The following is a 16,551-nucleotide window of genomic DNA, read 5'->3' on the forward strand; positions in this document are numbered from 1 at the left end:
AGGCGGCGGCGGCGGCGACGACAGCGGCGACAGAAGACCGGGCCACCGCCTGTAAAAGAGCTACAAGAAGGCGCGGTGGCCCGGCAGAAGAACCGAAGGCGGCGACAGAAGAACGGAAGACGGCGACAGAAGACCGGGCCACCGGACCAGGCGCGGTGGCCCGGCAGAAGAACCGAAGAGGGGGACAAGACCCCCGAAGTCGGGAGAAGAGGCCGGCGGCGGGGAGGAAGAAAGCCGGACTCCTCCGCTAGCAAAAGAGCTACACACACATAGCGGAGGAGTCCGGCGAGAAGACCCCCGGAGCTGTGCAATAAAATATTTTTTCTCTGTGTTGTGTTTTTTATTGTACTTTAGTTCACAGGTGAATGGGTAGGGGTACATTGTACCCCATACTCATTCACATAGGGTGGGGGGCCGGTATCCGGGGGCCCCCTTCTTAAAGGGGGCTCCCGGATTCCGATAAGCCCCCCGCCCGCAGACCCCGACAACCAACGGCCAGGGTTGTCGGGAAGAGGCCCTTGTCCTCATCAACATGGGGACAAGGTGCTTTGGGGTGGGGGGGCCGCGCGGCCCCCCCTTCCCCAAGGCACCCCCCATGTTGAGGGCACGCGGCCTGGTACGGCTCAGGAGGGGGGGCGCGCTCGCTCGCCCCCCTTTCCTGGCCGGCCGGGTAGCGTGCTCGGACAAGGGTCTGGTGTGGACTTGGGGGGAACCCCCACGCCGATTTTTTCCGGCGTTGGGGTTCCCCTTTAAGCCCATTCCAGGCGGCGGAGCCCGCGACGTCTCCTTCGCGGGCCCCGCCTACCTGTACACGCGCTCGAAATGGGCGGATTTGCCTCCGCCTTACGTGGGCGAGTCCGTTCATTTCAAAAGTTGAGCGAACTGTTTGCCCAACCTTGTTCGTCAAACAGTCCGCTCGTGTGTGGGCAAGTCCGCTCATGCAAATTTTGAGCGGACTGTTTGATGAAACTGTTTGCCGAACAAGGTTGGGCGAACAGTCCGCCCGTGTGTACGCCGCCTTATACCTTTATCTTTTTCTTCAACAGGTTCAAATAGCTTTACTTTTAATTGTATTCTTTGTTTCTCATGATACTAAAAAACATTGGAATTCGCACCTGTTTGCAATATGAGAACGTTAATCTTTAGTCATATTAAGGAATTATACTGTATCCTAATGCCGCTTACACACGATCAAATTGTCCGGCGTACTTAGTCCGCCAGACCACATTTCACCGGACAATCCGATCGTGTGGGGGCTTTAGCGGACTTTTTCAGCGTAAAGTTCGGCGGACTTAGAAAGTAGTTTTGCAGCCCAATCTTTCCGCCGTTTCAGCGGACAATACGTTCGTGAGTATGCTAGTCCGGCAGACTAAGAATGACGCATGCTCAGAAGCAAGTACGAAAAGGAAGCTATTGGCTACTGGTTGTTGAACTTCCTTTTTCTAGTCCCGTCGTACGTGCTGTACGTCATCGCGCTAGCAATCGCCGGACTTTCCGTGCGTCCGTGTGTGGCCAAGTCTGTTCTATAGAAAGTCCGCCGGATTGTTTGCCGGACTAAGTACGCTGGACAATTTGATCGTGTGTACGCGGCATTACATATACTTCTGTATCACTTTTGAACTCGTTTCCTGATTTATTAAATTTCAATAAACAAATTTGACCAGAAATCTGCAACAAAGTTTGTTGCTGCAAAATCGCTGCGATGTTCATAGATCACCCAGAAGGAAATGTTTTTTTCTCAACAAAAGTTGAGAGTTATGCCGTGTACACACGATCGGACATTCCAACAACAAAATCCCATGTTTTTTTTTTTCAACGGATGTTGGCTCAAGCTTGTCTTGCATACACGCGGTCGCACAAAGTTGGTCGGAAATTCCGAACTTTAAGAACACAGTGACAAACAACACGTACGACAAGCTGAGAAAAATGAAGTTCAATAGCCAGTGCTGCTCTTCTGATTGATTCCGAGCATGCGTGGCACTTTGTGCGTCGGAATTGTGTACACACGATTGTAATTTGCGTGAAAGGATTTTGTTGTCGGAAAATTTTTATAACCAGATCTCAGATTTTGTGCGATGGAAATTCTGATGCAAACTCCCCGATGGAGGCTACACACAGTCGGAATTTCCGACAACAAGCTCAAATCGCACATTTTCTGTCGGAAAGTCCGACTGTGTGTACAGGGCATTACTCTTTAATCAGTTCAGTCAGATGGACCCTATACTTCACAATTGTTGGTAAATGTTGTTCTGACTGATCAAATTTTAAGAAACTCTTATCGTTATGTGAATAGCATATGACTAACCAGAAACAATTATTTACTTTTGTAGTGTCGGGATTTAAGGAATAATGAACAGCAATTGAGTAGTGTATCTGTGACATTGTGTCTAAGGCCGGCCACTGACGGTTCAAATCTCCTGAACTGGCTAAGATTCAAACCATGTTTGGGCATGTGATTAAGGGTGCTAGCAATATTCAATGGCTCTGTGGGAGGATTTTCCCTATCAATCCACTGTGTTGGAGGGGGAATCAAGCTAATTTCTTTCCTGCAGGAATGAAATTCGCTCCATGTATGGGCTGCTTACAGTAAGAGTTTAGAATATTTTGATACAAACCACTGGGGTTGAGGCAAAAAAGACTGTTCACTTTGCAAAGGAAGTTGCACATTGCAATATAATTTGCCCCCAAACTTAGTAAATAAGGGGAAGCTCTGCTGATGTCCATAATCCAATTATGTGCAAGCAAAAATTATGTTTTTATTATTTTAGCTAGGTAATCTTTGAAAAGTGAAACTTCACCACATTTACCAAGTCCTGGGACACATTTTCTTGCAAAGTGAACAGAATATTTGCCTTTAGTAAATTAACTCCACTGTCTCTTCTGTCTCCTTTACCCATAAAAAGGGGCCAGTTTTTTTTCTCTGTGCATGATGTAGAAAAAGTAGGGGTCAACTTACATTACTTGCATGGAAACAGATTTATCTGGAAGCCTCCTGAGATTTGAACAACCCATGCTGGCTCGGGACATGACTACCATAGGACTAATAAATTTACTAATGTTTGACAGAATAAAAGGTGAAAATAAAAGCTACTTTCAAACTGGGGGGGGGGGGGGCCTTAGCGGTAAAGCGCTGCTAGTTTTAGCGGTGTTTTTCTGCCGCTATCGGGGCGCTTTAAAAGTGACACTGCCAAATTGCTTTGCAGGCTCTCTGGCAGCACTGCCCATTGTTTTCAATGACAGGGGCGGTGCAGGAGCAGTGTATACACCGATCCTGCACTGCAACAAAGACACTGCTCGCAGGCCTTTTTTTCCCGTCCTGCAAGCGCACTGCACCAGTGTGAAAGCACTCAGACTTGCACAGGACCCGCTCCTTACCCATCACCCCCCCCAGTCCCGCTGACCTGCAGTGTAGCAAGCCCCAGTATATACGCCTCATGGCTCTGGGGCTTAGAAATGCATGGAGCTTAATCTCCTAAATGTACCCCATCAGAAGGGACATTTAAGAGCATTTTAATTGGTCAACACCATCACATGGGTGGCTCTGACCAATCAGAACCTGTGTAGCCTGTCCTCTCAGCTGAGCGCATGAATACAGAGGGGATTTTTAAGCCCCAAAACCCTGAGGCGGCTACACCAGGGCTCACAACAGGAGATCACCGCACTGCAGGTCAGCGGGACTGGGGTGGGTTGGGGTGAGGTCAGGTTCAGGGGCGTAACTATAGGGGGTGCAGCAGTCGTGACCGCAACTGGGCCCTGTGCTGCAGGGGGCCCATGCAGCCCCCTCTACATATGGCCAGCAGCAGCATAGGCAGCTAGGGGTACCAGTGCACCATGCACACGGGTGGCTGGAAGTGGAGGGTGACTAGCAGAGCTCCATGCTCGACTATCGCACTGGCTGCTCTTTATTTGTGCATTCCCCGCATGACCTGTGTACTCGGCAGGCTCCTCAGAATACCCCTCTCCTGCTCCATGCTTTGCCGCTCAGTCCGATGTCTGTTCTCCCCAGCCAGAGTCCCGCCCCCCGGCCTACACTGCACTGCATACTTCTCCCGGGTAAACAAACTTTAAGCACACAGATGCACTGCAGCCCTGTGAGAGCCGGCTCCCCAGAGGACACTGCAGGCTTGTCTGCCAGCCCCCCTCCTCCCCGTCATACACAGATGATGAAAGGTCTTTCTGAGAGATATGCTGATCACCCGTCCAGCACACTGGATAGAGCCCAGGCCAACATGGATGAGTGCACGGCCTGCAGCTTGGTCATGGTGAGTGAGAGGACCCCACACACCATTACTTACCCCCTCCATCTCCCCCCGGGGACAGGGGCCCCTTCTCACGTGGGGACAGGGACCCCTTCTCACCTGGGGGCAGTAACTTCATCTGCCCTGGAGAAAAGGACCTCATCTCTTCTGGGGACGGAGACCCCATCCTGCCTAGGGACAGTCACCCAATGGGGCACCTAAAAATTAAAAACAAAATAATAAAAAAAACTACTGATGCCAGTGGTGGAACTACAGGGCTCACAAAGGTAATACCTTTGACCACGTCCTGGAGTTCCACCACCTGACTCGGAGGGAAGGGCCCTGGCTGGGGTTCAGAGGGGCCCTTCATGGTTTCTTGCATCGGGGCCCTGAAGATTCTAGTTACGCCACTGGTCGGGTCCTGTGTAAGTTCACATTTTTCTGTAAAGGTGAACTTACACTTTAGGCCTAATGTACACGGGATGCTGAGGCAACCTCTTCTGAACGATTTTTTGACAACTTGAAACCGTTGTTTAAAAACTCCCGTTTAGTCACATTTTGCCGCATTCGCATCTAGGAGAGTTTATTTAAGATAACATCATAAGCAAAAGCAAAAAACAGTATTATTTAACTATTTCAGCCATTCTGTGAGACCAGAGTGAGTAGCAGCAGCTGAGAGAGCAGCAGTGTACTTGTATCAACCTCAATTTCGGTGCTTTTACTATGGATCCCATAATGAGCATATGTGTGGCAATTAAAAAAGACAGATATTAAATTTCATGCAACTATGGTTGATAGAGTCAGGTGTCAAGCTCAATGGTGGGGTCATCTGGTTCAAATCTAACAACATGTAGGTCAAATTCCAATTCTACTTTGGCTAACAGCAATGCTAGTGGTGTATTGGATTGGATTGGATCGTGGGCTCATTAGGGGTATATAAATGGTCTATGAAGCATTTTGAGCAATAACAAGTTTTTAAAATATTTTTTAGTGGTTTTTCATAATTTTCTATAATTTTTAAGTTTTGTAATGTAAAAAAAGGGCACCTTCAAAAACTCTTCTAAGCGAAAACGCGGTACCAGCATTTAAATGCGTTTGGCATCTGAAAAGGTCCGAAACTTTGGTGCCTGAACTCATTTTTTTGCCTTCAAAGAAAAGCCTCTAAACGCAACTGCCTAAAAACGACATTAAATGGACCTGTGTACATGTACACATAAGATAACATTGGATGAGTTCAGAGTCAGCTGAAAAATGCATCCAACTGCCTCTGAACGTCCGTTTACCAGCAGCAGTGTACATAAGGCCTTAAACTCCAGACATTATGCAATAATCAATGACCAACATCTACAATACTCTACCACTGACTGCAAAGAAAAAAATGTTTTTTGCAAGATAAGATTTATTATTTTGTTATCTTAATTAATGATGAAGTTTTTTCCGAAATGACCAGGGACCTAGCATACAAAACTTTAGTCCATAAGGTGTACAGTATACAGGTGAGGGAGCTGATGTGGCTAAAAGTAACGTTTTTGTTTATAACAGATATATAACCAAAGTGGACTTAACTCAGCTAAGAAAAAAAAATAAAAATTAGGCCAGCCCCAGAGACTGTATACTCTCCACTGCAATATTACATCATACGGGTTATCTGCCTATCATGTGTTATCTCTGGCTTGGAATATGTGAGTTCACACAACATATGTAGAGTATTGGTTTTGTAAATGATTAAATTGTAATAAAGAAATGTGTTTTTTTTAAAGAAGATGTATGGCCAAAGCTGTTTTGGCCGTATCACTCCTGGGATCACAGGAGTACACTTAGTTCTGCATTCCTGTGACCCGTTTTTTTTGCCAACAGGGCCCTAAAGTCCACAGCTGACTGACATCACTCAGCAGGTCCAGACTCCAGAATAAATCCTGAATTTACAGTTGTGATCCACCCAGACACCTGGACCAGCAACTGGCTCAGCCTTACAGAGATCCACTGAAAGACTGAGACAGTCGCTCCCACCCTCTTCACAGCCCAATGTTCCAGTGAATGCCAGGGGGGCAGAGCAGAGAGCTGGTGACTCGCAAACTACCTAAACTCTCTTTTAATTATATAATGACATTAAGATGTTTATCGTAAAGGCGTAATCCAGTGAAAACTGAAAATTAAATATTGAGATTCCACCTACCCCTGATAAGTTCACTATTTCATTTTGACGTCTATTGTGCATTTGTCCATTCCTCTTGCTCTGCAATGGGATGATCCTGGAACATGCGCTATATTACCAAAAGTACTGGGACACCTGACTTTACATGCACATGACGTTTAATGGCATCCCAGTCTTAGTCCGTAGGGTTCAATATGGAGTTGGCCCACCCTTTGCAGCTATAACAGCTTCAACTCTTCTGGGAAGGCTCTCCACAAGGTTAGGATTTTTTTTTGCAGCAGACAAAGCTGACCCTAGGTGACACTTTTTGGGGACTAGTGACACCAATACAATGATCGGTGCTAAAAAAAAAAATGCACTGATCACTATATAAATTACACTGACAGAGAAGAGGTTAACAGTAGGGGGCGATCAAGGAGTTAAATATGTTCCCTGGGAGGTGTTTCTAACTGTGGGGGAGTGGATTCACTGAAGGAAAAGAGATGTGATTCAGCTTACCTGAAATACGATCTCTCTCTCTTTTCCTCCCTGGCAGAGCAGCGGTGTGCCTTGTTTACATCGGCACACCGCTGCTCCATCTCTACTGTGAACGATCGGTGAGTCACTGCGGCCGCTGGAGCCGCCAATTGGCTCCTGCTATGTCCAGTCACGTACAGGTACGCAATTTTGCACACTCGGGCTGCCCTGCCACAGTAAATGTACGTGGGGGGGGTTCGGAAGCGGTTGAAGAGTATCCAAAATCAAAAACATAAATGTAATTTTAGCAACTTATTGGTTGTTATATTTGATGTCTGCATTCATTTTTTCAGACTTTTTTTTATCCCTTATTTTCACCTGGTGATCCTGGCAGTAGTATACTTCCTGTTCTAGGGTGATGCTGCACAGTATCTGAAAAGGAGCCATGTTGTCAATCTGGAACTGGAAGTGACTACAGAACACCCCCCCCCCCCCCTTCTACTCCCCTCTCTATAAGGGACAGAGGTGTTCTTAAGTTCAGAGAGAACTGGGAAAAAGATTTCTGGCAGGATCAACAGGTATTATTCTTGCAAAAAGATATAAGGTATAATGGTATATTTAACAGGCAAAAAGAGAACACTTAAGAGAAGTTCATTGTGAGGGTTTACATAGACTGTAAATGTGCTTTTATGGCCATTTTGCCTTTCATGCAGTATATTTTAATATGGTTTTATGTTTATTAAACAGGTTATGAAGCAGAAGGAGGATTTCTTCAATGCATGGAATTCATGTCTACATCATGTTGTCACACTGGCCCTGGCCCATATTCACAGAGGTCAGTAAACTTGTGCATTAAATGGGAGTGAGTCACTGATTAGTGTTGTAAACAGGGCCAAATGTATAGTTCACAAGCCCGCACCAGAAACACTGCCTATAGACCCCTGCCAATCACTATTCTTACCCTAAAGTAACTTAGTGGCAAAATTAGACGCATGTGTACTGGAAATCATGATGTCTTACATTTTGCAAAGTGCAATTCCTTGAAAAAGTATTCATACCTGAAATAAATATGGGGTGATTTTGGATTTCCCCTATTTATTATAAATATGTATTATTTTGTCTATTCCTTTAGTTAGCTAGTCTATCAAAGCTCTGATAAAGTTAATGGTGATGGCACAACAACAATGCTAGCTATAAAGATAAACTGCTTAAATAAGCAAGTATCTCATTTATTTTCCAAGAAAGTAGGAATGCTAACATGAAACACTAAAACAATTTTACAGAGCATATAAAACAACAGAGCAGGGGTGATACAATACCGTAGTTCCTTCCTTTCAGGTTCTGTATGCTGGCTAGCTATTCTTCCTTCTTTCTTCCCAGAGCCTCGATCTAGGGAAGAGAAGGCATTGCATTCCCTTGATGTAGTGAGAGTGGTCAGAGTGTATTTAAAGGCGACCGCTCAGGTTCATGAAACAGATGTTTTATTCGTACTGCCAGATGGTCCAAAAAGAGGACAGGCAGCGTCAAGATCCACTATTTCCAAGTGGATTCGTCAAGTCATTATTCAGGCTTATGGTTTAAAGAAAATTCCTCCTTTTGTTAAAGCACACTCAACCAGGGTGATTAGTGCCTCTTGGGCGGTGATTCATCAGGCCTCTATGGTTCAGATCTCTAAGGCCGCAACTCTGTCTTCAGTTCATACGTTTACCAGATTTTACCAGTCTTCTGGCCTCCTTTTTTTGTTGTCTCCCTCCCTTCAGTTGCCATTGCTATTGGACATCCCACATAGTAACTACTATGGCTCTGTGTCCCCTGATGTAAGAAAAAAAAACAGAATTTTTAAAACAACTTACCTGTAAAATCATTTTCTTTGATGTACATCAGAGGACACAGAGGTCCCTTCCTTCTTGGTATACACTTGCATTGCTTGGCTACAAAACTGAGGAGTCCCAGTAGTGAGAGGGGTTATATAGGGGAGTGCAAGTCTTGCCTTAGGGGCGTGCCAGTGTCCATCACCTATCAGTGGCCCATATAAACCCACATAGTAACTACTATGGCTCTGTGTCCCCTGATGTACATCAAAGAAAAGGATTTTACAGGTAAGTGTTTTAAAAATCCTGTTTATCACAAAGTGTTTTGCAGAGCTAAACATTTCATCTGATTTCCAAATTGCTGCATTTGTAAATTCCAAAAGCCGATAAAAAGGAATAGAAGTGGTAAAAAAAAGCACTTGTGAGTTTAACCGTTTAACCATTCTTGTTTTTTTTTTTTTTTTGTACAATTCTCCTTTAAGGTGGCGTGGCAAGGGGTGTGTCCTATGCTTGCATACTTTTGCTGCTAGGTGTCCCTCATTCCCATCTCAAAAAGTTGGGAAGTATGCCCAAAAATTGAACATTTGGCATGTCATTTTTTTTTGGGGGGGGGGGGCGCCAGATACCCTCTTAGAGGCATCCAGCTCCCACTTCCTCCCGGGGCTCCGCGGCACCAGAAGGAAGTTAACCTCTACCCCCTCCCTCCTTGCAATCTTCTGGGACACGTCACAGGTCCCAGAAGATTGCCCTACCAGTCACAGCTTGCAGTGCAGCTCGCGAATGTACAGTGCGTGCCCAGCTGTAAAGCCACAGCCAGGCGCCCACAGTAAGAACGCCGGCGCCATGGAGAGGATGGGGAGAGGAGCGGGGTTTCGTACTCCCGCATCGCTGGACCCTGAGACGGATGTGTGTCTGATTATTAAAAGTCAGCAGCTACAATTTTTGTAGCTGCTGATATTAAATGATTTTTTTTGGGTGGAACTCTGCTTTAAAAATGCATTTTAGTCATGTGTACAGAGGAGCCATATAAAATGGCTTGAGTAAACGAGATTATGGAAAGAATTAAAATACTTCAAGATCAAAGTTAAGTAGAAATGTTTGTTATAGTATAGAATGGATCATAGTGCTGACTTCTTGTTTCTTTCAGTCCGGTATTAAGCTAGAAAAAAGTCCTGTTGTGAGGTCAAAGATGCCAGTCATGCACCCTGAACAGTACAGGCTGCATAATTAATCATTAAACAGTATCTGGAATCAGCAATGAAGAGAGGTGTAGCATATAAGGAACTGCAGTAGTCATTTCATTTTTAGTATAAGCCTAGGTTCGCACTATAGCAAACACAGACATCGCATGTGATTCACACCCGTACTGCGGTGCTGATTGCAATCAATGTCAACAATGCGAGTTGGATTCGCGCAAAAAAGGCTCAGGGACTTTTTTTTTTTTCCCCCGCACTGGAATCGGATCGTATGGGTGTTCTCACCCATGCGATCCAATTCCTGTCCGAATCCACAGTAGAATGAATGTGTAGATGGGAGCAGCAGTTCATTTTTTTTGTGTGTTTTTTCGTTCAACAAACAAACTGCCCCGTGTATGTCCAGCTTATGACCTCACTCTCCGTTTTCTTTACATTAATTCTCCCAGCAAAGTGTAACTTTGGATTGCTTTAAAACGATTATAAATAATAACTCTCCCTTGTTGTTTACTCCAGATTAGATATGTTGATCAGGTGAGGAATATACTGATAACCAAGGTATTGAGCTAATGTAAAAGGCCAGACACAAAAGGATTGATTTACTAAAGGAATAGAGACTGTTTACCTAGCAAAGTGAATGTTCCCTTTGGAAATATATATAAGCTTTGCAAGGTAAATGTTGGCAAATAAGGTTACACAGTGTTTCCTCTGAATACCCAATTGTAAAAATACATTTTATGATAGCAAATGTTTAGGTATTTAGTAAAAAGAGCTATTCCTGCGCCAGATCAGAGATTACTAATTAGCGTACTACTGCACTGAGGGAAATATCTGAACCCACAGGGAAACAAAGGTAAAAGAGTAGTGGTGCGCTGTACAGGAGTTGTTTTAACTATGAGACAGGAAGCGAATAATAATCCTAAACAATAGTTACACTAAAATCAAACAGTAGCATCAGGTGACGTAACTCAATAAATATATTGATAAAACTTTAAAATGATTCAAAATTCATATAGCATAACATAACGTGCAATAAAGTGCTTAATTGCAGAAAAGCCGCATTGGCTAAGAGCTGTAAACATGAGAAAATCACAGTAGCAGAAGGAGTGATGCTAGTTGAGAGTGCACCTGCTTGCCAAAAGAATTGCTATGATATTTGTCTCCTAATGTGAAGACAATAAAAAAAAAAAAAAACATAAATGCACTCAATCTATCAGAGCAATAATGGTGAATAAAAGTTTCAAGTGCCCATAAATATGACGTGCAAAGTGTAGCAATTTTCTCCAAACAAAACAAAGTGCCGGTGCTTGTAAACAAAATTTCAGTATAAAGTGCTGATGGTGGTGGGTATCCCGTGTGGTCCTGTGTGGTATTTTTATGGGTGTCCCCTTACCTTACTGCTGTAATGTAACAGCATAAGAGTAGTATATCTTTAGGGTCCTTGTTGACCTTTCCCTTTTAAGGATCCTGCTGTAGTAACCCGAGTCCTGGCTGCCGTTCCTATCCTGCCTATTTGCAGCGGTGTATGGCTAAATACCCTAAAGCCACCCTTAAAGGGGGGGCCATACACCACTGCGAGTCTAGATAAAAATAAAATAAAATAAAATAAAAACATATTCGTGCAATCACCCAAAACAAGATGGATGGAGGAATTCCCCTCCACTGGGACATTGTATTCTGACAGCTCCACCCACACCTGATTGCCTGAGGCCACTGATCGAGAGCCACACACTTTTTGGAATTTGTCTGGAACCCTGCTGAACCGGACAGATTTCAATCAGTGTATGGCCAGCTTTATTCAGTATAGCTCTAAAGCAGGGAAATGCAATTAGCGGACCTCTAGCTGTTGAAGAACTACAACTCCCATGAGGCATAGCAAGACACTGGCAGCCACAAGCATGACACCCAAAGGCAGAGGCATGATGGGACTTGTAGTTTTGCAACAGCTGGAGGTCCGCTAATTGCTTATCCCTGCTCTAAAGCATTCACGAAAGCAATGGGATAGGTGCTGACCCAGATTCCTAGAGACCTCCTTCTGTTTTAGCCAGTACAATGGCCTTTTATGAGAAGTATAATGCATGAATGTATGAAACATGATAAAAATGTTTTTGTTTTTTTTTTACATGAAAACATGGAGTCTAGAGCCATCGCAGTATTATCTTCTCTCATGAAATAGGACAGTTCCAATTACAGTCAACAAAATAAGCAAAAAAAATAAATCAAAGCAGTTCTGTACAATATAAATAGAGTTCAACAAACGAAGATGCGCTGAACCCACGCGTCAAACCCCGCCATGGCCTAAAACATATAACTTTTTATTAAATGTCTAAAAAATACACATATAGAAAGTATAAGGAAGTAAAAAAACTGCTGGGTGTTCGCCCTTACATATAGGGAAGCGTGGTTCTGGTGCAGAGGGAAAACACTATAATTATTATAATTCTACACAATCTATATAGCACCAACAGTTTACAATGTAGAGGGGGGACAGCACAATTACAGTACAATTCAATACAGAAGGGACAGGAGGGGTACATTCTAAAGGGAGGGGGTGGTGGTACAAAGGTAATAGATACAAGGAATTATTTAATGGGGTGGAAGTTATATGAGAAATTACCTCCATCCAAAGGAGAGAATTCCCCACAATAAGGCCAGTTAAAATATGAAACTTTTATTCCAGGATAATATCTATTTTGCACTATAAATAGCAGTAAACAAAAATAGGAAATCTTTGAAAATATAAATCTGTTGCTTTTGCTGGTGATGTTCATGCCAGTAGGCACACTATTACAGAACCATGTTGATTGAATTCAATTTATTCTCCAATTTTCATTAAAAGACCACTAGGACGAGTGCGCATGCGCGAGGCTTCCAAGATGGCCGCGATCATCTAAAGCTCCGCCGCCTCGCGGAACAACGGAACCCCTACCGCACGGCACGGCTACCCTTCCGCTTCCCGAGTTATAGGGGCGGAATCCCGAAGTGTTGGGGCACATTTCTGAATGACCGGTGGACTGGCTAAACGCAATCTCGGCCCGCTGTTCGCTTCATTGGACGTGAGGGAGAAATCCAAGATGGCCACCGCAGCACAGCTCCTGTCTCAGGATCACAGATCCGCAGGCACAGTGGATTTCAGGTCAGATACAGACTTTCCTCCTCTCCACGCCACCCCAGGCAACCCCAGGGGTCTCCCCAAGGAAGCCACACCGTCCCCGGCCTCCACGGTCTCTCTGCTGGAACGCACCATCCAGGAGTTCTCTCCCTCCCCAGCGGGGACCTACAGAGTTACCCAGACCGCCATGGCCCCCCACGAGGCTGCTCATTCTGACCCAGTCTCCCACATGGATGCCTTGTTTGGCAAATTCTCTGAATTATTAGAGAGGGGCCTCTCCCAAACTGCCTTGCAAATCACGGGGGAATTGAAAGCTGATTTTATTAACCTAGGCTCCCGGATCGAAACGATCGAACATAAAATGGAGGATACCATAGCCAGATCCATCCAAAACTCCAGACACATATACTCAGTACAGGAGCAATTGGACATAGCCATGGCCCGTATAGATGACCTCGAAAATAGGTCACGCAGATATAACGTCAGAATTCGCGGGCTCCCAGAATCAATAACTGATGTGTCCAGGGCGGTGCAAGACCTCATTCAACAGCTAGTCCCAGACATCCCAGCTACCAAGCTTGAACTTGACCGGGTTCATAGAACCCTCGGCCCCCCTAGGAAGGATGGCACCCCGCGAGATGTTCTGGCCAAGCCACATCACTTCTCGGTGAAAGAAGAATTCATGAAGAGAGCCAGATCCCTGCAACACATCAATTACCAGGGACACCAGGTTCAGATCTTTGCGGACCTCTCCCCCTCCACGATACAGAGACGAAGAGCTCTAAAACCCCTCTTGCTTGCAATGTCCCACAAAGACATAAAATACAAATGGGCATTCCCTTTTGCGGTCAGGTTCACGGACAAAGGGAAGTCTTTTGCCTTCTCCACTTTTCCCGAGGGGGAAAAGCTCCTCACCAAGCTGAAAATCATCTCTCAAGAAGCTGACATGGACACTTCTAACCCTAGCCAGGGATCTAACAAACGACCCACTCCTAACAGCCCACAATCCCCGTTATGGACCTCCGGAAGAGCCAAGAAGGTCAAGGATAATGCACCCACCTGAGCAACTTCCAGTCCCATTACCAATCTCTCCATTTTGTGACTGACCGTCCGAGGTCCTGGAGAGGGCCGGAGGACTGCTCCCCAAACTTGGAAAGTTTGGCCCTCCAACCCTTTTTGCCCTCCCCTTGCCTAGGACTTGTGCTACCCTTGTTCTACCCTTATCCCCATTGCCTCCAATAATCCGGGACGCTATGCAGTACTCTGTCCATCTACTGGACTGCCCGTAACCCCGTATATATTTGTTTTTGTTTACATACCCTCGAAATGGGCCCCAAGGTCGCTTTGGGGATTTCCCAGGGGGCTGCATTCCTCAGCACCCCCCCTGGATGTACCATCCTTCCTTATGCCTTAAGCTCAGCGTTCATTTCTTAGCCCCAGTGTCTTCTAGGCATTATGTTTAGCCGTGCCTCAAAAGAAAAGTTCCTTTTTATGTTTATTGCAGCTTTTATGTTATTGCTATTTAAAGTTGATTTCACAGTTCGGGTAGTTACCCGACTAGGGGTCCCCAGTTCCGCGAGGGACCACATGTGTAACTCTCCCTCCCTCGGCCTTTCCCAGGCGTCTGAGGGTCGGGACTCCTGACCTTATGGGTCGGTTGTCTTCATTGTGTTTGCTTGGGATTTCGGGGGGTGTCTCCTGCCCTGATCTCCTCTTTCTCTTCTCAGGAACCCTTTCTTTCCTTGCCCTTTCTCCCCTTCTCTCCCCCCTTGATGGTAAGCTTCCCCCGTTGAATGTTTGCATGACACTATTTTTTTTCTCCTCAGGTTGGGCTGAGCCAACCCAGTCGACATGGTATCCTGGGAGACATCCTCGGGCCACCGATCTCAATGCCCTTACCAAGATCCCAGCTATAGATTGGGTAAGTGAGGTCGTTTTCAGATGCTGGGCTCCCCCTCTGCTCCATGGCTGATCCACAGGCTGCTAGGCTTAAGATAGCCTCCCACAACATTCAGGGTCTTAATTCCCCCATCAAACGGAGAAAAGCCCTCGATTACTACAAATCCCTGAAACTAGATATAATTCTGCTTCAGGAAACCCACTTTCCTATCCGGTATAGTCCCAAGTACCTACATGCCCACTTCCCTCAGTTCTTCTTAGCCAACGCGGAATCCAAGACCAAGGGGGTGGCCATTTTGATGGCCAAAACATGCAAATTCAATAAGAGTTTTGAAAAAGCGGATCCGGAGGGCAGATTTTTACTTGTAAAGGGCACTGTGGGGGACCAACTGTACTCCTTGGTCTCCTACTATGCCCCAAACACGGGTCAGGCCAAATTTTTCGAATCCATGCTACGTATTTTAGCACCTCTTTTAGAGGGGACGGTTATTGTCGGAGGAGACTCTAACGTTGCCTTTGATCAAGGACTTGATAAATCCTCCCCCTCACGTCCCCGCTTAACCAGGCCCACAAAGGCAAGCTTACGGATTGCCAAATTGCTACACGCTCATGGGCTATCCGATGTCTGGCGGGAATTAAACCCCACAAAGAGAGACTACACTCACTTCTCAGCGCCTCACCAATCATATGCACGCATAGACCACATACTTGTCCCCTCCTCGCTCCTTCCCAGGATGCTCAAAGCCTCCATCACTGACACAGTGATCTCAGATCACTCTCTTGTAATTGTGACGGCCCTGGGGGGCTCGAGTGGGAGACATCCTAGGCATTGGAGGTTAAATGAATCCCTCCTCTCGGAGCCATCACGAGTTATAGATCTCGACAAAGCATTGAAGGAATATTTTTCTATTAATGCGACTCCTGATGTCTCCCCCGAGACCCTGTGGGCGGCGCACAAAGCTTACATTAGGGGAAAATTCATGCAACTGGGTTCTCAAATAAAACGGGAAAGGCAATCAACCATCCTGAAGCTAGAAGAGGAATACTCTAAACTCAGAGCTCTTCACAAAAAGGACCCCCTCCGTACCCCCACGGCCATACTAGACAGGACTCGCTTAGAACTAAATCTCGCCCTCACCACGAAAGCTGAAAAATCAGTTAGGTGGGCTGGCCACAAATTTTACTCACAGGCGGATAAAATAGGCACTCTCCTGGCCAATAGACTCTCCCCTAGAACCAAGCTGAGCACCCTCCCTCGGATCAGAAGCGCGGGACTCCCGCCCACGTCTAATCCGGTCACAGTTCTGAATGCCTTTCAGAAATTCTACACCTCTCTCTACAGTAGCTCCCCACCCCCCAAAGATAACCTCCTCCCAAAGTTTTTGGAGGGTCTGCCCATCCCGGTCTTATCGGACGTTCACAAACAAGTTATGGAAGCCCCCTTCCAGACAGAGGAGATACTGGAAGTCATTAAGACTCTTAAAAAAAGCTCCGCCCCTGGTCCCGACGGCCTTTCGATCCCTTACTATAAAGCCTTTGCCAACACGCTAGCTCCCCACCTGGCCAATCTCGGTAACCATAAAGCTAATGGAGACCCCCTGGATCCCCACCTCAACACGGCGTATATCACGGTCATCCCCAAACCTGGCAAGAACTTGGAAGATGTCAGCAACTACAGACCGATTTC

At 45.8% G+C, this 16,551-nt stretch overlaps 1 protein-coding gene across 1 annotated transcript in view; it reads left to right on the top strand.

The window, feature by feature from the left end:
* Window positions 1–16,551, top strand: part of ACOXL (acyl-CoA oxidase like) — a 477,525-nt gene that overhangs the window by 366,503 nt on the left and 94,471 nt on the right. Inside the window, exon 16 of the mRNA XM_077486109.1 lies at window positions 7,597–7,684. Within this exon, the coding sequence (XP_077342235.1) occupies window positions 7,597–7,684 (88 nt within the window). The remainder of the gene's footprint in view (window positions 1–7,596; window positions 7,685–16,551) is intronic.

This window comes from Lithobates pipiens, unplaced genomic scaffold (genome assembly GCF_037356315.1).
Source record: "Lithobates pipiens isolate NorthernLeopardFrog02 unplaced genomic scaffold, aLitPip1_a1.2 Scaffold_18, whole genome shotgun sequence".
NCBI classification, from domain to species: domain Eukaryota; kingdom Metazoa; phylum Chordata; class Amphibia; order Anura; family Ranidae; genus Lithobates; species Lithobates pipiens.